Raw genomic sequence first — 21,680 nt, 5'->3', positions numbered from 1 at the left:
TTTCTTACGAACTAGACTCGGAAGTCGAGGACATCACTTCCTCCACACCTACAGGTCAAGAAAGTCACTAAGACAAAGCCAAGATTCATGAGGAGCAAGGAACAGACTTCATCACTTGATGAGGGCACAGCAGGGAGAGAAGGAACGGATGGCAGCCATCTTGGAGACCAGGCACCGCTGTCTACACTCTAACCCCAACAATTCGTTTCCCTCACACATGAGAAATACACTCACCTCCCCTGGGACTCCCCAAATCTCACCCTGTTAGAACATTGCCTTGAAATCCAGGATAACTTCATTTAAATCGTCACAGATCATTTAGGTTAATGCAGCTGAGGGGCCTTGGGTATCATTCCTCAGTGTGTACAGCTCCTCAAGGCCGGCTCCTCTTGGTCTGAAGACCTAAGAACTAGAGAGATACGTCATCTCTTCCCTCCACAGCACAGTATAACACGGTGCGACTGGGATAATGTCACACCATAGGTACTCCCATCCCGCTCCCGGGAGTAAGTCTCTATGACCTTTTTATTAGTCCCTTCAGATCTTGGTTCTCCTCTCGGGTCGTCCTTCCTTTTCCAGGAGAAATGCCCGTGTCTGTGACTGAGCAGCTTCTCAGCCTGTTTCCTGCTTGTAGAAGTTTGGGGTTTCAAAGGTCTCTCATCATTTTGCACTATCCTGTCCCTTTCAGACTACGCTGATAGCGTTACTTTTCTTAGTTGTGGGTTTCACATGAATTAACTTATAATCCTTTCCATTAGAATGAAGGCCACACCCACCAATCTCTTCAAGATAACCTTTTCTCTACTTTTGGCTTCCTGTAAGGCCACGAGGAACGTTGGCCTGGAAATCCTTACAGTTAGAGGGCCTTTTTCTCTGAGGCAACACTTTAGCTCTTTCAGAAGTCTACATCAGGACCCTTACTGTCCCACGCGAGATTTATCATTGCTTTGAAATCCCTCCTTAATTTGAGAATTTTGGAGAGGCTGAGGAGCCAGAAAGTCCTGGCTTTTTATATTTAACAGAGTGTTTTAAGCTTGTCCATCTCCTCTCACATTTTACTGTAAGAAGCAAGAAGAAGAGGCCAGCTAGACCTCCAACAGTCACCCTGGAATCTCATCAGCTCCCAGCTCATTTGCTACATTTTCTGTTTTCGTGTTACCGCAGGTGACAGTGTTGCTAAACTTTCTGCCGCTACATCATAAGCATCCTCTTTCCTCCAGCTTCCCGTCACCTGGTCCCGACTCTCCTTTAAGTCCTTCAAGTCTTAACTAAGTCCAACAGCCTCCTGGAGGGCCACGGGGCCATCCACCAACAGTCCTTATAGGGCCTTCCAACTCCCATTGGCCAAGTGATCCCAGAGCTGAACCCACACTTTTAGGCTTTTGTGACACAGCACCCCACTTCCAGGTACCCAAAGCTGTCCAAGGGGCTGTGGCCTAATCAATTATCCAAAAACGTAGTAGCTTAAAACAACCATTTAGGGGCCAGCCCCGTGGCCGAATAGCTAAGTTCACACACCATATATGAGTGCAAAAAATAACAAAAGAGTAGCCTAAAATTCTAAATAAACTAAAAGTCATATTACTAAATTACCCTTGGGTTAAAAATGAAACCATAAAGGAAATTAAGAAATACTTAGAAAATAATGACAAAGAGAAGAGTAAATATCAAAAATTGGGGGACTAGCTAAGTCAGTGTTTAAATGAGAAAATTTAACTTTAAATACATTTCTGTAGATAATAGAAATGTTAAAAAAATAGGAAAGTTAGGCATTTAACTCAAGAAAATAAGAAAGAGCAACAGAGAAAAATCCTGGGAATTTGAAAGGATGGTAAAAATAAAGATAAAGGCAGAAATCAGTGAAATATAGATTTATAAATCCAGTAAAGATTAACAAAACTAAAAGCTAGTCCTTTGAAAAGATTAATTAGTTAGATCTCCCTAACAGGACTTCCAAAGGAAAAAAAAAGAGAGAAAATACATAAATAAAATATAGAGCCAAGAAAAGTTAAAAATAATTACTGATATGACAAGGATTTAAAAATAATAATGGTGAGGCATTAGGAATAACTCTATGGTATTTAACTGGAAAACAGATGAAATAGATAAATTTCTAGATATAAATTCCAAAATTGGCTTAAGGATGAAAATCCTTGAAAAGACCAAAAAGGATCAATAAAACTGAAGTGCCCCCAAACTCTAGACCCACCTGTGGACCCTTCTATCTTCTTTCCTCCTGGAAACAGCTCCCATTATCCCTGGCGGGAAGTAATGGTGCTGTTAGCCCAGCAGAAGACACAGGACCCTGGCTGGGCATTCACACTGCACACTGTGGTCAGTCCAAGGATGGGCAATCATGCCCAGGGTCCTTTGGGGCACTGATAGGAACACTGAGAAAAAAACGTGTCTCTCTCCTGACGTCAAATAACCAGTTAGAACCACCTGCAGTGTTTCTCTGCACTGCAGAGCTGTGGTGGCCACCACAGGGAGACTAAAGCAGGAAAGCAGAAGAAAGCAGAGCTAAGAACAAATTTTTAAAAAGAGACAGAGCTCTGATAACCAACTTGGGACCCCTGGATCCAGCCATGCCTGAAGCCCTCTCCACTCTTCAGAACTCTCATTCGTGAGACCCAATAAACACTTTTTTTTTGCTTTAAAGCAGTTTGAGTTTGGTCTCTGTCTCCTGCCAGCAAAAGAGAATTGATGAATAAAAATGTGGGGTAAGTTAGAGTTGCATAATCTTGGGTTTGAATCTCAAGGGCAGCTCACTTAGGCTTCATGTGCCTCAGTTCCCTCATCTAAAGAAGAGTGATAATAACAGTATCCCCTTCATAAAGTCATTGCAGAGATTAAATGTTAATCCATGAGAAGCTGGATTATTTGGTCGCTTTTATTCCATGTCTATCTCTCCCACCACATGGAGGTCGCCTCAAAGGCAGGACCTCGCCAGACCCATCACCAGCCCAGGCTTTGCACCTGCTTCTTCACAGGTGTCAGCGCCATTGTGCTAATTAAGGGCAACTTTGGCTCCTGTGCCAACTGCCATGGGGCGAAAACAAACACTGACGCAAATCCAGCCACATTTTGATATTAAAAAATAAAACTTCAGGGAATTGAATTCAGGGGAAAGTTAATTTGTGGCATTGCTGTTTACTCAAATTTCCTGGAATCCTCTCATTGGTTAAGGGCTGGGGGAGGGGGCCACTGAATGGTGGAAGCCACTGGCCCCCCTCTAACCATTAACCAGCAGGGACGCTGGCAAACAAGATTTAGCCGCGGAGCCCCGCCAGCATTTACTGTACGCATGTCAGGCCCTGGGACAGCAGGACCCGGCCAGCAGTTGCAGCCTGAGCCCACAGCAGACCGTGAGTACCAGCTGAGGACGCTCCAGCCCTCTCTCTCCTGCGCGGCCTCCAGAAGGAAGCTATGTCGGCCGCTGGCTGATTTAAGTTTTTTGTAATGGGGCCTTGAGCATGCGGGCAGCCAGCAATGATAGAATGCAACCCTGGGGAAGGTTTTCCAGAGTCTGTGGGTCACCCACAGGGGTTTGATTTCCTGCCTTGCAGGGGTTGACACTCAGCTAAGAGCCATTCCCCCTCCATCACCATGGTGATGCTCCTAAGCCCAGCCAAACAGCAGGACAGCTTCAGGCTTGAGCTAGGATGGACCAGCGCAAGGCAGCACCCTTGCTGGGGGACTCGGGGGTGGGGGTCGGGAACAGCGCAGACCGTGCATTCTAGAGTTGTACACACGTCCGTGCTCAGTGACCCGGGGCAAGGAGACTGCGATTGGAAGGGAGCTATGCATGTGCATTACGCCACATGCTCTGAGGTTTAAATGCAGAGGGCCTCGCACTGCACCTGGCACAGGGGCAGCGGGGAAAATAGAGAACATGGTGGGTGTTAACAACACGCATCACTTCAGAAAGGAAGGACAAGAGGACTCGCATGAAATGAAACCCATGAACAATATTGATACACTGCATTTTTACGTCACTGGGTATTTTCAGAGAGCTGTTTGCCTCATCATCTTGCTCTCTGTAGAGAGAGGCAGAATGGCGGGGGCCGGTTCTGCAGTCAGACTGCAGGGCTGGCAATGGCAGCTCCAACTCCCCGGGCCTCAGTTTTCTCATCCGTACAAGGAACCCAGGATGACCCATTAAATAAGGTCACATAAGAAGCCCCGCTCGCAGCTGTGGCTGAGGGTCACAACAGTCTTGCGAGGTGAACACAGGACTTTAATCTCCATCTTGGAGGATTAACACAGGAGTGGATAAGGCATGAGATCTCAGAGATAGCAGGAAGAGAAGGAAGAGAGGCGAGCTCAAATCTGGGGCCACTTACCTCACTCCGGGTTGTGCACTGCAGGGGGTCATCATCCAAGAGAGGGTCAAAGACAGGCGTGGAGGTGACCAGGGCTAAAGCAAGGATTTCACTGCAGTCCGACAGCGGCAGTGACAGAGAGAAGCACAGAAGAAGGGCTTCCTGGAGGTGGTGACCTAAGGACCTAAGTGCCAAAGGACAAGAGGGAGGGAGCCAGGCAAGGCAGGGAGGGGAAGGGCCAAGAGTGGAGCCACACAGGGCAGGACTGGGCAGGTCCATCCTCGTCCTCAGTTCCCAGGCCAGAGCCGGGCTCCACAAACATTGGGGAATGACCTGCCCTGCCCTGTCCTGCCCCTGGCACAGAGATGGTGCATGCCAGGGCAAACCCCCAAGATGCCCAGCAGTGCCATGACTGAAACTTCAAGGGGCCAGATTTGAGGCTGAGGGCAGGGCTGTCACCAGGACAGGGTCACGAGGACTCCCTGGGCCACGTTAGTGAGGATCAACCGTGCCTGGGAGGAATGGGCCGCTGAGAGATTTTCAGCAGGAGAATGGCCATTCAGCTTGAATTTTAGAAAGATACCTGTGGCTGCAGAGGGGAGAGAGGGTTGGAGGGAGCTGAGCTGGAGGCAAGGAGACCAGGTAGGGGGGCTGCTAATCCTGGGGGAGACGACAAGCCCCCAAATTGAGCCGTGGACTGAGTGAGACCGGGGAAGAGGAGACAAACCCCGGGAAATCAGAAAGTCGAACGGACCAGGCCAGAGGTGGGCATCATTATTAGCTCTATCTTACACTGAGGAAACTGAGGCAGAGACTAAATAGTCCACCCACGTCACCAGTTCATAAATAGGGATGCTAGGATCTTAATCCAACGTGGTCTGCCGTGAAACCCAGGAAAATGAAAGAATCGTCCAGAAAGCCAGGCAGCCAGGAAGGGAGGGGACAGGGCTATCATCAAAGCCCAGAAGTGGGGGGAACTCAGGATGGCAGTTCCAGCAGGAGATGTTTTTCTAGCACATGGAGGAGGACACGCCGGGAGGGTGGGGAGAGGGCTCAGGGAGCAGGGGATGTTTGCACCTGTCTCCCAGGAGGTTCTGGTTTTGGAACACGCCAGGGAAAGGGCCTCGGGGACGTTCCGGAACAGACCAGTGGCCCCCACACTCCAAGTGCACCACGCTCTCCTTAGGGGGCTGGTCTCCCTGTGGGTTCCCGGCCCCCTCCGTCGTGGCTTCGTCCACAGGTGGGGCGGGGCAGGGGCACCTGTGTCTGCTGCAGCATCCCTTCGGAACTGGGATGCAGGTGGCTCCACGAAGCACAGGACCACCGGCCTTGCCGACAGAGCGTCCACTTACTGATTCTGACCTTGGCTGCATTTTTTTTTCAGTTGCTCTTACCAAACATTTTTTAATGGTTTCTATTTAATTTTTTTCCTGAAATTTTTACTGTGGTAAAATATACAAAAGACTGATTATTTTAACCATTTTTAAGTGTACAGTTCAATGGTACGAAGAGAATTCGTGTTATTGTGCAACCATCACTGCCATCCATTTCCAGAACATTTTCATCATCCCGATTAAGTGCTGACTCCCCACCCCCCTCCCCCCACCTCTGTGAACCACTGGTCTACTTTCTCTTTCCATGAATTTGCTCTTGGTCCTTCATACGAGCAGAATCGTACCATATTTGTCTTTTTATGACTGGATTATTTCACATAGGATAACGTCTTCAAGGTTCGTCCATGTTGTAGCACACGTGAGAATGTCATCCCTTTTGAAAGCTGAATATATTCCATTGTGTGTATATACCACCATGAAATAAAAGAAAAAAGACATGTTGGTCTCTGCCTCCAGTCCCAGGCACAGAGCTCCTAAAACCCTCGTAATTTCCTACATGATAAGAGCACTAACAGCATCTTTTATTCTAATATTGGGTCTTTGACCCCAGGTCCTGACGGGCACTTGGAAACTTCCGCCCCACCCCTCATCCTCCAGGAAGGGGAGAGGGGCTGCAGATTGAGGTAACCATCCGTCCTGCCTTCCTGAGGAAGCCTCCATAAAAATCTCAAAACACGAGGTTCAGAGAGATTCTGGGTGAGATGCCGAGGGGTGGTGCTCACCAGCTCCGCAGGGACTGGGGCTCCTATGCTTGGGACCCTTCTGGACCTCGCCCTATTAATCTCTTTATCTCGCTGTTCATTCATATTCTTGACTGTGTCCTTTATAGTAAACTGGTAAAAGTGTTTCCCTGAGTTCTGTGAGCCATACTAGCAAAATACCCGACCCGAGGAGGGTTTATCCTTTCATCCCTTGATGGACATTTGGGTTGTTTCCATTTTTTAGCTATTGTGAATAACACTGTTGTGAACATTTGTGTGTACAAATATCTGTTCAAGTCTTGCTTCCGATTCTTCTGTGCAGATAGTCAGAAGTGGAATTGTCGGATCTAATGGAAATTCCATGTTTAAAGATTTGAGGAACTGTCACACTCTTTTTCTACACAACTGCACCATTTGACATTCCCACCAGCAGTGTACAAGGTTTCCAGCTTCTCCACATCATGCAACATTTATTTTCTGTCTTACTGTTGTTGTTATTGTTTTATTTTGTTTTTTTTTTTAATAATAGCCACACTAATGGGTATGAGTGGGATCTCATTGTGGTTTTGATTTGCGTTTTTCTAGCGGCTAATGACACTGAGCATCTTTTCACGTGCATTGGCCGTTTGTATATCTTCTTTGGAAGAATGTATACTCAAGTCCTTTGCCCATTTTTTTTGAATTGGATGGTTTTTTTGGTTTTATGGACTGGAGTATTAGGAGTTCTTTATATATTCTGAATATTAATTCTTTATCAGATATGTGATTTGCAAGTGTTTTCTCCCATTCTGGGGTTTCCTTTTTACTCTGTTAATTGCGTCCTTTGATGAACAAGAGTATGTAACTTTGGTGAGGTCCAATTTGTCTAATTTTTCTTTTGTTTCCTGTACCTTTGGTGTCATATCCAAGAAATCACCAAATCCAATATCATGAAGCTTTTACTCTATGTTTTCATCTGATTTTTATTTATCTCTTACATTTAGGTCTTTGATCCATTTTGAGTTAATTTTTGTATATAGTATAAGGTAAGGGCCCAACTTCATTCTTTGGCATATAGATGTCCAGTTTCCCACTACCATTTGTTGAAAAGTCCTTTCTCCACTGAATGATCTTGGCTCCCTTGTGAAAAATCATTTGATGATATACGCAAGGGTTTATTTCTGCCCTCTCTATCCTATTCCATTGGTTTATATGTCTGCCTTTATGCCAGTTCCCCACTGTTTTGATTACTGTAACTTTATAACAAACTTGGAAATCAGGAAGCGTGAGACCTCCAACTTTGTTCTTTCTCAAGGCTGTTTTGGTTATTCTCAGTCCCTTGAGATTTTAGATAAATTTTAGGATGGATTTTTCAGTTTCTGCAAAATACATCATTGGGATGTTGATAAGGATTACACTGAATCTGTAGATTTCTTTGGGTGGCATCGACATCTTAACAGTATGAAGCCCTCCGATCCATGAACACGGGATGTCTGATGTCTTTCCATTTATTTATATCTTTTTTATTATCAACTTTATTTTTTATACTATTTATTTTGTATTAAGGTAACATTGGTTTATCACATTGTATAGGTTTCAGGTATACAATATTATAATTCAACGTCTATACAAACTACAGCCTGCCTACTACCAACAGTGTAATATCCATCCTCACCGTATAATTGGCCCCTTTGACCCGTTTCACCCTCCCCCACCCCCCTTCCGCTCTGGGAACCACCCATTTGCTGTCTGCTTCTATGACTTTGTTTTTGTTTTGTTTTGTTTTTTACATTCCACATATGAGTGAAATCATACAGTATTTGTCTCTCTCCATCTGATTTATTTCACTTAGCATAATACTCTCAAGGTCAATTTGGTGTATGTGTGTGTGTGTGTGTGTGTGTTGATTTCATACCCTGCTATTTTGTTGAATTTGCTTATTAGTTCCAACCTGCTTTTTTCATGAGATCTTCAGGGTTTTCTACCTATAAGATCATGTCGTCTGTGAACAGAGATAATTTTACTTCTTCCTCTCCAATTTGGAGGCAATTTTTTTTCTTTTTATTGCCTAATTGCTCTGGCTAGAACAGCCAGTGCCGTGTTAAGTAGGAGAGACAAAAGCAGACATCACATCTTGTTCTAAATTTTAGATGAAAAGCTTTCAGTCTTTCACACTGAGTATGATGTTAGCTGTGGGCTTTTCACATATGGCCTTTATTATGTTGGGGTAATTTCCTTCTATTCCTAGTTTGTTGAGTGTTTTTATCATGAAAGGGTGTGTTGAATTGTGAGATGCTTTCTCTGCATCAGTCGAGAGGGTCATGTGGTTTGCTTCCTTCATTCTGTTAATGTGGTGTGTTACATCGATCAGTGTTTGCATGTAGAACCACCCTTGCTAAAGCTTCGTCAATTTTGTTCATTTTTTGAAGATTATGTTATATTATATTTTGTTATATTACAGGCATACCTCAGAGCTGTTGTGAATTCAGCTCCAGACCACCACAATAAAGCAAATATTGAAATAAAGCAAGTCACGTGAGTTTCTTTGTTTCACAATGCACATAAAAATTATGTTTGGGCCAGCCCCAGTGGCTAGTGGTTAACTTTGGTGCACTCTGCTTCAGTGGCCTGGGTTCCCAGACGCAGACCTACACCACTCATTGGCAGCCATGCTGTGGTGGCAACCCACATACAAAATAGAGGAAGACGGGCAACAGATGTTAGCTCAGGTGCCGATCTTTAAAAAAAATAAACTTTATTGCTAAAAAATGCTAATTATTATCTGAGCCTTCAGCAAGTCGTAATCTTTTTGCTGGTGGAAGGTCTTGTAAAGAAACACAATATCTGCAAAGTGCAATAAAGCAAGGTATGCCTGCATATTATATTATATTATTAGGCTATATTATACTCTATTGCTTAGATATATTTTGCTTTCATTGGTTTCCTCTAGTTTTTCTACTCTCTACTTTATTTATCTGTGCACTAATGTTTGTTGTTTGCTTCCTTCTGCTAGTTTCCGGTTTGTTCTTTTCTAGTCCTTAAGTAGTAAAGGAAGGTTGTGATTTGAGGTCTTTCTTCTTTTTCAGTGTGTTTACAGCTGTCAATTTCCCTCATAGCACAGCTTTTACTGAATCTCATACATTTTGGCATGTCGTGTTTTCATTGTTATTCATCTCTACACATTTTCTAATTCCCTTCGTGATTTCTTTTTGATTCATTGGGTGTTTGAGTGTGTTATTTAATATCCACGAATTTGTTAATTTTCCAGTTTCCTTTCTGTTATTGATTTCCAGCTTCATTCTGATGGTCAGAGAAGACACTTTAGCTAATATCTCTTTTTAAAATCTACTGGGCCTTGACCTGTGCCCTAACATATCCTGCAGCCGGTCCCATGTGCACCTGAGAAGCTTGTGTATTCTGTTGTTGAGTAGAGTGTCCTGTCTATGTCTGAAAGCTCTAGTTTATTGTTCAAGCTCTCTATTTCCTTACTGACCTTCTGTCTGTTCTATCCGTTATTGAGAGTGGGGCGTTGAAGTCTCCAACCGTCCTTGTGGAGCTGACTATTTCCCCCCTCAGTTCTGTCCATTTTTGCTTCATATATTTTGAGGATCTGTAATTAAGTGTGTAAATGTTTAGAAATGGTATACATTGTTATATCTTCTTGCTGTATTTAACCTTTTATTGTACATATATACATTGTTATATATATACATATATACATTATTATATTATAATGTCCTTCTCTGTCTCTTGCAACCTTCTCACTTAAGATCTGTATTGTCTGATACCAGTATAGCCATTCCCACTCTTTTTCAGTGACTATTTGCATAGAATATCTTTTTCCATTCCTTCACTTTTATATCTGTGTCTTTGGATCTAAAAAATCAGTCTCTTGTAGTCAGCATGTAGTTGGATCCTGTTTTTTCGTTTGTTTTTTTAAGCCGTTCTATCAATCTCTATCTATTGATTGGAGGATTTTATTCATTTACATTTAAAGTAATTACTAACAAGAAGGGACTTCTGCCATCTTCTATTTGTTTTCTATATGCCTCATAGACTTTTGTCCTTTGTTTCCTGCATTCATGTTTTCTTTTGATTTTTTGTAGTGAAACATGTTAATTCTCTTTTCACTTCCTTTTGTTTACATTCTATAGCTATTTTATGTCTGGTTACCATGGGGATTACACTGAACATCTTAAAGTTATGACATTTAATTTGACTTTATGCCAGCGTGACTTCAACAGCACACAAAAACTCTGCTCCTCTGTAGCTTTGTCCTCACATCCCCACAAATTACATCTTTATGCATTGTGTGTCCAAAGAAATGTAGACTAATAACTGCTTTTATGCATTAGTCTTTTAAATCACATAGAAAATAAAAAGTGGAATTATAAGCCAAAATTACAGTAATACTGGTTTTTATAACTGCCCATGTATTTACTTTTCCCAGACATCTCGTTACTTCATACAGATTCTAGTTACTGTCTTGTGTCCTTTCATTTCAGCCAGGAGTCCCTTTAGTATTTCTTGCAGGGTGGGTCTAGTGGGAATGAACTCACTCAGATGTGTTTATCTAGGAATGTCTTAATTTCTCCCTCATTTTTGAAGGACAGTTTTGCTGGATATAAAATTCTTGGTTGCCAGGTTTCTTTCTTTTGGTACTTTGACTGTGTCAGTTGGGTGAGTATTTGATCTTTCTGAGCCTCTGTTTCTGCCTACCTAAAATCAGAATAATAATATCTACTTTATTCATTTATTGGTGGGGATCAGATGAGAAAATATTGGCCAAACACCCAGGTCAGTGTTGGGCTCCTGGTAGGTACTTGATAATTCACAGCAGGTATAATTTATACTTTCAGGTGAGGAAACTGAGGCCCAGGGTCCTGACCTGCCCCAGGGCCCATAGCCAATGCAGAGGAAGGAACGGGGGCTTGAATAGGGTCTTCAACGGGGTCTTCTGGCTACCATTCCACTATGCCCCACTACCTTGGTGACTCCATGTCGTCTAACAAGCCTTCCCAACTTTTCAGGGCCCAGGCAACCTCAACAATGCTGCTTGGCCTGTCCACCTGTCTCCTCTGGCTGTCCACCAGTGGCCTCTGGACCATCCAGGCTGAGGATCCTGATGGTGATATGAGCATTAGAATCCCTCACCGGGACTTGGCTCCAAGCAATGTTGACTTTGCCTTTAGCTTATATAAGCACCTAGTGGTCTCAGCTCCTGGCAGGGATGTCTTCATCTCCCCTGTGAGCATCTCCACAGCCTTGGCCATGCTGTCCCTGGGCACCCGTGGCCACACACAGATCCGGCTTCTTCAGGGCCTGGGCTTCAACCTCACTGAGATGTCTGAGGCCAGGATCCACCAGGGCTTCCAACACCTCCACCACGTCCTTGTGGAGTCAGAGACCACCTCGGACATCCTCATGGGCAACGCCTTGTTCTTTGACCACAGCTTGGAGCTTCTGGAGTCGTTCTCAGCAGACACTGAGCGCTACTATGAGTTAGAGGCCTTAGCTACAGATTTCCAGGACCAGGCCATAGCCAGCAGACAGATCAACGAGTATCTCAAGAATAAGACACAGGGGAAAATCGCGGACCTGTTCTTGGAGCCGGACAGCCCAGCCATGCTCATCTTGGTCAACTACATCTTCTTCAAAGGTATCCCATATCCATCCCATTCTGAAAAGGCCCCATCCACCACTGCCAAGAATAGTAGCAGCTATCCAAACCCAGGATGCATTCTTGGGCAAAGCCTTTGATTTTACAAAGCACAGGCATGTCTGTGAGTCTCCGTCTTTCCCCTAATCCTATTAGGAAGGTAGAACTAGATAATCTTACAAAAGGTCAAAATAGCCCCAGAAGAGTTGCGCAACTTGCCCAAGCTCTCACAGGCTGGTTCAAGGCCCAAACACGTAACCAGGAACAGCCTGGCTGCCTCGCAGTCTAGAAATATTGGCTGAGTCTTGGCTGTGAGTCAGGCACTGGGCCAAGGGCTGGAAATGCAGCCTAGAACCACACAGATCCCCACCCTCAAGAGCTCCTAGAAGGCCCTTAAGCTCTCCTGCATGCAGTTTCCGAGTGCTCACAGCCAGCTCTGACCAGGTCCTGCCTCAGCCCAACGGCAGTCCCTCAACACCAGTTGGGAGCAGGGTTTTCCAAAGCGCCTGTTTATCAAAGTCACCAGGGAGACTTGTTAAAATGACATATCCAAGAGCCTGCACCAAACCCGCTGAAGCTACACCTCCTCAGGAAAGGCCTAGCATTTGTGTCTTTAACAAGGCCCCTTCCTCCAATTACTCATGTGAGCTGACAATTCGGGGATACGTTATCCTTGAGAATAAAGTCTCAACTCCTTACCATAGCAGTGGTTCTCAACCCAGGGTGGTCCCCTGCTCCATCCACCCTCAGGGATGTTTGGCCATGTCTGGGGACATTTTGGGGGACCACAGCTAGAGGTATGGGCGCTATTGGCATCTAGTAGATGCCAGGGATGCTGCTCAACATCCTACAGTGCACAGGACAGCCCCCCAACAATGCTCTCTGCCCCTACATGGCTATATCCCAAGGTTGGGAAACCCCGGCCTAGAATCACCTCTTCTCTGTCCTCTCCAGCCTCATGTCTCTACATTTTCCCTCCTCCAAGTCCCCAGCACACAGCAGACACACACACACGCACATACAGTGTCCAACCACAACTGAACTCCTTTCACGTCCTTGAGCCTGACTGTCCCCATGGAAGCCTGTATGAGTTCCCGATTGCTGCTTAAAACGATGCAAATTCATTATCTTACAATGCGGGAGGTCAGAAGTCCAGAATGGGTCATGCTGGGTTAAAGTCAAGCTGTGGGCAGCTTCTGGAGGCTGCGGGGGAGAATCTGTTCCTTGCCTTTTCCAGCTTTTAGAGGCTGCCTACATTCCTGGGCTCACGGCCCCTTCCTTCTTCAAAGCCTTAATCGCCTCTCTCCAACCTCTGCTTCCATCACCACGTCTCCTTTCTGTCTCTGATCCTCCTGCCTTCCTCTTCCTCTTTGAAGGACCCTTGTGATTACATTGGGCCCACCTGGATAATCCGGAATAATCTCCTCATCTCAAGGTCAGTTGGTTAGCAACTTTAATTTCCTCTTACCACGTGACATAGCATATTCACAGGTTCCAGGAATTGGAACATGGACATCTTTGGGAGGCCATTCTATCTGCCACAAAGCCCATGCCCTTTCTGTCCCCTGAGCCCTCCCTCAACTTGTCTGACTGCCTCAAACTTTTTCTTACCCTGCAAATCTTGACTCAAAAGTCACCTCCTCCATGGAGCCTCCTCTGATTCCCTCAGGCAAATTATTGTTTCTCATAGGCATCCTCAGCACTTTTCCTGCCTCTCATTTGAACAATCATCGTGTTAGGACAGGTAGCCGCGGACCCAAGTTGTTTCAGTTAAGCAGTCATATTCAAAGAAATGCAGGTGGACTAGCACCAAAAAAAAGTAATTATAATATTTAACATGAATCTCTCAACAACATTAAAGATCACCCAAATCATAACACCCAGCAAAGACTCTTCACGCGCCCATCTCTCTCCTCCCAGCCCTCGCTCAGGGCCTCCCATTAGCCAACTGTCCTGCTTCCCTCCCCCAGCTCTTAATACATTACCTGGACTGACCTCGCCTCTCGGGGAGTCCACCTCCTCCTGCCTCGTGGTCTTTCTCTGTCCGTTCTCCTGCACAAGCCTGGGGACCCACCTGGCAGAGGCCTCCCTCCTTGGAGGGGGTGGGGGTGAGGGATAGATAGTTTGCAAATATTTTCTCCCATTCCATAGGTTGCCTTTTCACTTTCTTGGTGGTTTCTTTTGCTGTGCAGAAGCCTTTTAGTTTGCCGTGGTCCCATTTGTTGATTTTTTGTTTTTGTTGCTTGTGCTTTTGGTGTCATATCCAAAAAAAATCATTGCAAGGACCAATATCAAGGAGGTTTTTCCTATGTTTTCTTCTAGGAGTTTTATCGTTTCAGGTCTTTCACTTAAGTCTTTAATCCATTTGGAGTTAATTTTGGTGAGTGGTGTAAGACTGGGTTCTAGTTTCATTCTTTTGCATGTGGCTGTCCAGTTTTCCCAGCACCACTTATTGAAGAGATTATCTTTTCCCCATACAGTATTCTTGAGTATTCTTGGCTCTTTTATCAAATATTAGATGACCGTTAGATGTATGGGTTTCTTTCTGGGCTCTCAATTCTGTTCCATTGATCTGTGTGTCTGCTTTTATGCCAGCGCCATATTGTTTTGATGACTATAGCTTTGTAATATAGTTTGGAATCAGGAAGTGTGATGCCTCCCACTTTGTTCCTCTTTCTCAGGATCCTTTTGGATATTGGGAGTCTTTTGTAGTTCTAAATGAAAAGTAGCCTTCTCAGCACCTGACAGTGGGAGGGCCAAGGAGTCTGGGAACATTTGCCCAGAAATGGTTCTGAGTGCTCCCACGAATTCCAAAGGCCATCTCTCCCACTAGATTGTGCACCCTTGTGTATGGCATCCTAGTATGTTTGGGGGCCCCAGTGCCTTTGCATAGTGCTCGGCACATGGATGGAGCTCAATAGAGGTTCTGGCAACACAGTAGAAAGACGCAGTAAACCCAGGTACAGGGAGGGCCCTCCTGAGCCCAAGAGGGGCCCAAGCACCTATGGGCAGGCTGGTGGGACAGGTGCTGGCAAGGCATCATTTGGGACAGGGCTCCTCTCTCACAGTTTGCCAGCATCCTCAGGACCAGAGTGGGGCAGAGTTGATGGGGAACAATAATCCCTGGTAGTAACATCAGAGGGGCTTTGAACATCGGCAGGTAGGGCGAGGCCTGATCTGTACTCAGTGGGCTATCTTGACGGGTCTTTGTAAGGAACATTAAAAACATTGTTAAAAGATTTTCCAGAGGAATCACCCTTGCTCTCTCAGACACGCCCCCAAAATTCTTAAGTTTCTCTACCACGAGTTTCCCTAGCCCAAGAATTTTCAAGAAGAAGTCCCTTAAAGTAGAAGTTAGACTCCATTCTGTATGTTGGTTTGTGCCACACTGGATGTATGAAGAAATTCTCAGTATAAAACAAGCAGCAAACTTTTAAGGAGGAAAAACTTAACACTGAAAGGTGTTTTATCCGCATTTTTTTTTTATTGTGAGTTGGACAAGTTAGCCACAAAGCGCCACCCCCTTCAGTCCTGAGGATCCCAGACGTCCTCTGGGGGATAGCTCGAGAACTTGCAAATTATCTCACTTGCTGTGAGTCAGCGAGACTGTGACCTTGCACTCAGTCATGAGGGATGGACCAGGCACAGCTCCTGGGTCTCCAGGATCCACGGCCAAAGCTCTTTTCCCTATATCCTCTGGCCTCAACCTGTTGGCGCCCTTGGCAGCCCTCATAGGGGGCTTGAGGCTGGCTCAGAACCGAGAGTTTTGGCCTCACGGTCTACAGATCCCGCAGGCGGCGGGATGGAGAAGGGTCCGCCTGGAGCTACGCTCTGGCCACCTTCCAGAAGCCTCAGTTGGGAAAAAGTGACCTCACAAGGACTTCTGGGCTTGAGGTCAAGGGCAGCCAGGACACCTGGGAGCTGCTGGACTCAGGGTCCTCAGTCATCTCCAAACCTGGGGAGACTCAACCTGGAGCAGAGGAGGCCCTGGTGAGACTCAACCCATGGCTTTAAATACCCAAAGCTCTGTCGCCTGCAAGAACACTCGGGGTCCCGTGGAATAAGCCCAGAAGGGCCGGAGGGCTCAGCAGGCAGGCTTTGGCTCCATCTAAGGAGCAATTTTCTTCCCATCAGAGCTGACCAGCAGTGGAAAGTCCCGTCTGTGAAGTAGTGAGGTCCCTGTCACAAGGGGAACAAACAGATTGCATGATGATATCGCGGAACATGATAGGGGGCATTCGAGTCCAGCTGGGGGGTGGGAGCCTGAGACCTTGAAGGGATCTTCTCACCCTGACTATGCCCCTAAGAAATGCGGTGGAGCCCTCGGGCCACGAAGGAGGTCAGGAGCCTCCTACAGGGGAGGGGGTACTTCACTGGGCAGCCACACTTCCTGCTACGCTTCTGTGGCCAGGACATCAGGGGGTGGGGATGGAATGGATGGTCCTGGTCCCTGAAACCGACCAGGGACCTTGAATTCACAGCCTGAGGTCTGGCAGCACTTCCAGAGCCCTCCCATCCAGGGTCCACTCCAGGGTGGGGGCAGCGAAATGACGTCTGGTTTACTCAATCCTGCCGCCAAATCCTGGGGCCAGCATTCTCTTGTTCCCCACCTCCTTCCATTATCGGAAGTCAATCTCAGAAGCGGAGAGAATCCTCAATCTATTCCAAGGGCGGAGGAGGATGGAACAGGCTTCAAAACTCTGGGAATTTCACATCTGACCAGGAAGCTCTAGCAGCTCTGGTGGGGACCTTCCCGGGCAAGGGGGCTGCTGTGTAACTTGCTTAGTACTTACCCCTGGCGCTCTGCTGCCCCCCAAGCTGCATTTTCCTCTGCTCTCACAGTCCCGTCTCCTGCCTTCCTCTCCCTCCTTTTCCCAGGCGCGTGGGCACAACCCTTCAACCCCGAAAGCACCAGGGAGGAGGACTTCTATGTGAATGAGACAACTGTGGTGAAGGTGCCCATGATGTCCCAGTCAAGCACCATGAACTACCTGAATGACCCCGTGCTCTCCTGCCAGCTGGTACAGCTGGACTACACGAGCAACGGGACCGTCTTCTTCATCCTTCCAGAGAAGGGGAAGATAGACATCGTCATCGACGCGCTGAGCCGGAGCACCCTTGGGAGGTGGGAGATGTCCCTGACCAGAAGGTAAGCCCCTGTCTTCCTTCCCCCAGACTCAGGGCTCACTGTTTTCCTGTCTGCTGGGTCCTGAAAGGCCACAAGACTCTCTGACCTAGAGGTCACACTTATTTATCCATGGGTTGATTGACACTGAGACACTCAGGGGCAATCCACAAAGAGGTCCCCCTTCAATGGAAAGTTAATAACCACCCTCTGTACTACCACATTTTTGCATCATTTTCTTAAACTGAGTCCACCAACCACCCAGCATCCCACTTATCCACTTTATTATCTTGCTTACCTGAAAGCCAGCACAGCTCAAGATTCATGAAAGACCTCATAAAAAAAATATAACAAAAATGACCACTCTGTCCATCATGGAACCAACATAAAGCCTGTGAATGGTTCTTAAGTCACTCAGAGGGTCTAACTCTTCTTCAATCCATCGGTAAATAAGCAAGAAAGTAAGGACCTGCCTCAGTAATAAGGGAGCCAGGAAGAAGAGTGAGGGGTGTGCGCTGACCGTCCGGTGACCAGGAGGAGAACCAGCCAGTGAATCCCAGGCCCAAGCAAGGGGCCGGCTAGGAGCACACGCTCTGGGACGGCTGGCTGAGCGCATGAACGAGCAATGCACGGATGAATGACAGAATGAACAAACGCGCTCATCTTCCCCCAGGCACCTCTGAGCTAGAGGACAATCAAAATTATGGTCAAGCGTGTGCCCCACCCTGATCCTCCCATTGGAGGAGGGAGAGACCTTCCGTGCAGAGCCTTCAGAATAACGCCAGCGGGGGTGGGGGGGTGCGGAGTTAAAGGGCTGAGGGGATGCAGGGGAGGGAGAGGGCCCTTGGATCAGGAAGGCTCACGGGGCAGGTGCCATTTCATTCATTCATGCATTCATTCGTTTACTATAAAAGGAAGCCCCTGCTGTGTGCCATGCACTAGGCTAGCCACAGGAATAGAATGGTGAATAAGACAAAGAGCAGATCTCAAAGCCACGCCTTCTGGAGTGGAGAACAGATCCTGGTGGGGTTAATAGTGGTACAATGACGTCAGCCCGGTCAGAGCGAGAGAGGGAAGGAGATGTGTAAGTGGGTGAGATGCTGGTGGCGGTGGAGGGACGTCTGACTGTGCCCTAGGGCCCTGGGGCAGGGGCTGCGGGACAGAGTGCTTGCCAAGGCGCGCACATTGCATGAGATAAAGAAGGTAAAGAACATCCTCCAGGCTCTTGAGGTCAGTCCGTCTCCCTTCTTCTCAGCTGCCACTTCCCATCTAGAAGAGAAGGGACAGACACGTCCCGCTCAGCTTCGAGTCCTCCTGGGCTCCCCTCGGGTAGTAAGTCTTCAAATTCGGCTTGGCTATTTGCCAGCCTCCGGGCCTCCCAAAACGACTTTTGCTCATTGAAGAGAAGGTTTCTGCCTTCTCTCCCCGTGCTGGCCAGCCCATGCCCTTTCGCTGACACCCCTCAGCTGCAGGGTTTCCGGCATCTTCTCTTCCTCTGGAGATCAGGAAAAGGAAGAAATTTTTCAGTGAAACTGCTGCCTTGATATGTAAAAAAGTGCAGTACCCACCCCAGCCCAGGCTGACTCCACTTACCTTTCTAGAAACCTGCTTTAGCCAGTGGAAACTGCTGAAGGACCCTGAGGGAGGCACTTGTTGTCCAATGTGGAATTGCCGTGTGGATGAGGACACCAGCACAGAGAAGGACAAAACTTGGCTAAAGCCACACAGCATTGGTGGCACAGTTGGGGCCAGGACCCCTGCTCCCAGCCAGGTGCTCCCTCAGCTCCCCAGCATCTGCCAGGGGGTGCTTGGGGGACCACAAGGACTCCTTTAGGGACCCTTTTCTTCAATGTCCAGTGGTCCAGCTGTATCACAGGTGGAATCAACTCAAAGAAAGATCTGAGAAGAAAAGAATTTGCAATTCAGAGGCTCAAAGAGGAAGCTGCCTGTGTGGTGGAGGGAGAGGCGAATACTGGCTCTCGTCCTGTCCCTTCCCCATCCCCAAAGAGCATGTCTGGCTGGGAGGCAGGGTCTGGAGGGATCACAGGGTAAATGAGAGTCGGGCTGGCCAGGCCCAGCCCGGGAAGGGCTAAGCCCATCTTCTTCCCACACCCGAGCAGCCACGTGGACCTGCATGTCCCGAAGCTCTTCCTCTCCAGCACCTATGACCTCGGGGACATCCTGAGGGACAGGGGCATTGCAGACTTCTCAGGCATCAGCCAAGAGGGCCGGCTGAAGGTAAGTGCCTCTAGAGCCCATCTTTTTTCCCCAAATTCACAATATAAATAACAATGAGCAACACGGAGCCCATTCATAAGGAGGCCTCCAGGCCCCAGGCTCAGAGCTCCAAGGTTTGTCCAAGCCCCTAGTCTTACAATGGGCTCAGTGCAGGCTCAGCAAGAAAGTGAGACTTCGCCAGGGTCACACAGGAAGCTAGTGACAAGGGAGGGCTGCAGCCCGGACATCTACCCATTCCGCCAGGCCACACAGAGGGGGCACTGTATAAAACAAAGTCATCATGGCAGGCCTGTGAGCAGCTTCAGCTTTACTGAAGATGATTCATTCATTCCTTATGAAAGCATTTATTGAACATCTATTGTGTGCCCCAAACTGTGCTAGGCACTAGGCATGCCTCCCCTTGCTCAGACGTGGCCCTGCCCACACAAGATCTTACAGTCTCATGGGTGACAAAACGAGAGGGGACAGGAGAAAGCTGTAGCGGCGGCAACCCCTCCCTCAAGCACTGACCCTAACTACTGTGCAGCCTGGCACATGGCGTGTGCTCGGGAAAATGCACGATGTGTGAAGGACTGAGTCAGTACAGCCACCTCCTTATAAGGTGAGCGTTATCCCAATTTCTCAGAGGAGGAATCTCTGGCTCAGGAGGGTAAATAACTCACCGAGCTAGTAAATATCAGCCTGACATCTGAGCTAAGGTCTATTTGACTCGAAACCTCACATTCCTAAAACACGCGGCAGGGGTTCCTATCCCAGCTTCTTCCTGGCGCTGCGTTCCTCTTTACAGAGCGGCTCAGGGCTGTCGAGTGGATGGGAGTCCGCCCCCATAGGGTGGTGTTTATTTAATTAGCTAGTTCTGATTCTGATCCAAGGCTTTTGATGCAAGCTACTCAAGCGTTTTGCTGATTTCCTTCTAATTTTGATCACAACAAGAAGCGTTTCAACAGTCAGAGATTACCCTTTTCCGTGCACAGTCGGCACGAGCACTTTGCATAAATGGCACCCTAGCATTTACCCAGCAGAGGGGAAGGTCTCCGTCTGCCAGCCCAGGACCCAGTGAGGGACCCTCCACATGGAGGCTTAAGCCCAGTTCGGGCGGCGACACGCTTAACCTCCTTGCAGTGGGCTCCCCCTGCCGGCTTTCCAGGGAGGGAGTCCAGGTGCAGCCCGGGTTCTGGAGGCGGTCAGCCCTCGGCTCTAGCCCAGCAGGTGACCTTCTCTGAGCCTCAGCTTCGCCATCCAGAAAACAGAGGGTGGGAGGAGCCAGAGCGAGGGGGCGTGGAAAGCTCCCAGCGCGCGGCAGGTGCTCATCGCCACCTCCGTCCACACGCAATAGGTGGTCCATAAGGCCGCGCTGCACCTCGATGAGAAGGGCGAGGAGTCAGCTGCCCCCACCGGGATCCCCCCAAACGTGGGGTCCAAGCCTCTCACCATCCGCTTCAACCGGCCCTTCATCATCCTGGTCTTCGACCATTTCACGTGGAGCAGCCTATTCCTCGTCAAGGTTGTGAATCCGACCGAGGGCCCCGCCCCCAGGAGCCACCCCGCCGTCTGACTTTGGGCACTGAGGACCCCTCAGAAATGTTCTGGCAGCGGGAGACTCCCCCCAGTCTTCTCCAGGTCCTCCTCTTGTAATAAACAACTGTCGCTGTAACTGATGACAAGTGTGCTGCAGGAGAAGGATGGGACAATTGACAAAATTTGAATAATATTAACATAATATAGGGCCAATGTAATTTCCTGGTTTTGATCCTTGTACTTATGTAAAATGTGGAAGCTGGGTGAAGGGCATATGGAAACTATTATTTTGTAAGTTTGAAATTATTTCTAGACAATAACTTTAAAAAGAAGAAATCATGCGAGCCAAAACATAATGGAAAGACGTCTTTAAAGTGCTGGGGGGGGGGGGGGAATGTCCTGTTATCTTTCAAGAAGCAAAAAAAACCTACAAAAATAAAAGCAAAATAAAGTTTTTTTTAGACAAAGACTGAGAAAGTTTATCAGCTTCACTAGAGAAATGTTTTGTCTTCTTTTTCTCCCCAAAGCCCGCCCCCCGCTACATAGTTGTATATTCTAGTTGTGAGTGCCTCTGGTTGTGCAAGAAATTTTTAAAGTAGTTCTTTAGGCAGAAACAAGATGATTCTCGATGGAAATTTGGACCTACACAAAAGAATGAAGAGCACTGGAAAGGATAAATATATCGATAGATATAGAATATTTTTTAAATATCTTTAAAATATAATTAACAGTTTAAATCAAAAA

At 47.3% G+C, this 21,680-nt stretch overlaps 1 protein-coding gene and 1 long non-coding RNA gene across 10 annotated transcripts in view; one reads left to right on the top strand and one right to left on the bottom strand.

The window, feature by feature from the left end:
• Positions 1 to 4,568, bottom strand: part of LOC138920684 (uncharacterized) — a 12,985-nt gene extending 8,417 nt beyond the window's left edge. For 2 of the 9 annotated variants that reach the window (XR_011432313.1, XR_011432309.1), the window contains exons 1-2: positions 4,344 to 4,485; positions 261 to 409 (exon numbers count right to left, since the gene is read on the bottom strand). This is a non-coding gene — a long non-coding RNA (uncharacterized lncRNA). Of the gene's footprint in view, positions 1 to 260; positions 2,259 to 4,343 lie in introns of those variants that run through there. The other 7 variants (XR_011432314.1, XR_011432312.1, XR_011432315.1 and 4 more) reach the window with 7 other exon arrangements.
• On the top strand, positions 3,198 to 21,680 carry SERPINA6 (serpin family A member 6). The gene is made up of 5 exons (XM_005605423.4): positions 3,198 to 3,365; positions 11,427 to 12,055; positions 16,934 to 17,204; positions 19,301 to 19,418; positions 20,755 to 21,680. Exons 2-5 carry the CDS (start codon positions 11,446 to 11,448, stop codon positions 20,971 to 20,973), a joined length of 1,218 nt encoding a protein of 405 aa, XP_005605480.2. The 5' UTR covers positions 3,198 to 3,365; positions 11,427 to 11,445; the 3' UTR covers positions 20,974 to 21,680.

Source organism: Equus caballus, chromosome 24 (genome assembly GCF_041296265.1).
Source record: "Equus caballus isolate H_3958 breed thoroughbred chromosome 24, TB-T2T, whole genome shotgun sequence".
In the NCBI taxonomy this organism is placed as follows: Eukaryota; Metazoa; Chordata; class Mammalia; order Perissodactyla; family Equidae; genus Equus; species Equus caballus.
The sequence above is the reverse complement of the archived record's forward strand: the minus strand, read 5'-3'. Positions and strand labels throughout refer to the sequence as shown.

Bases quoted from the DNA above. Each gene is read 5' to 3' on its own strand.
- SERPINA6 (XM_005605423.4), top strand. From the start codon at position 11,446: ATGCTGCTTGGCCTGTCCACCTGTCTCCTCTGGCTGTCCACCAGTGGC. The intron at 17,205-19,300 runs GTAAGCCCCTGT...ACACCCGAGCAG, and splicing joins GAGATGTCCCTGACCAGAAG to CCACGTGGACCTGCATGTCC. The intron at 19,419-20,754 runs GTAAGTGCCTCT...CACACGCAATAG, and splicing joins GCCAAGAGGGCCGGCTGAAG to GTGGTCCATAAGGCCGCGCT.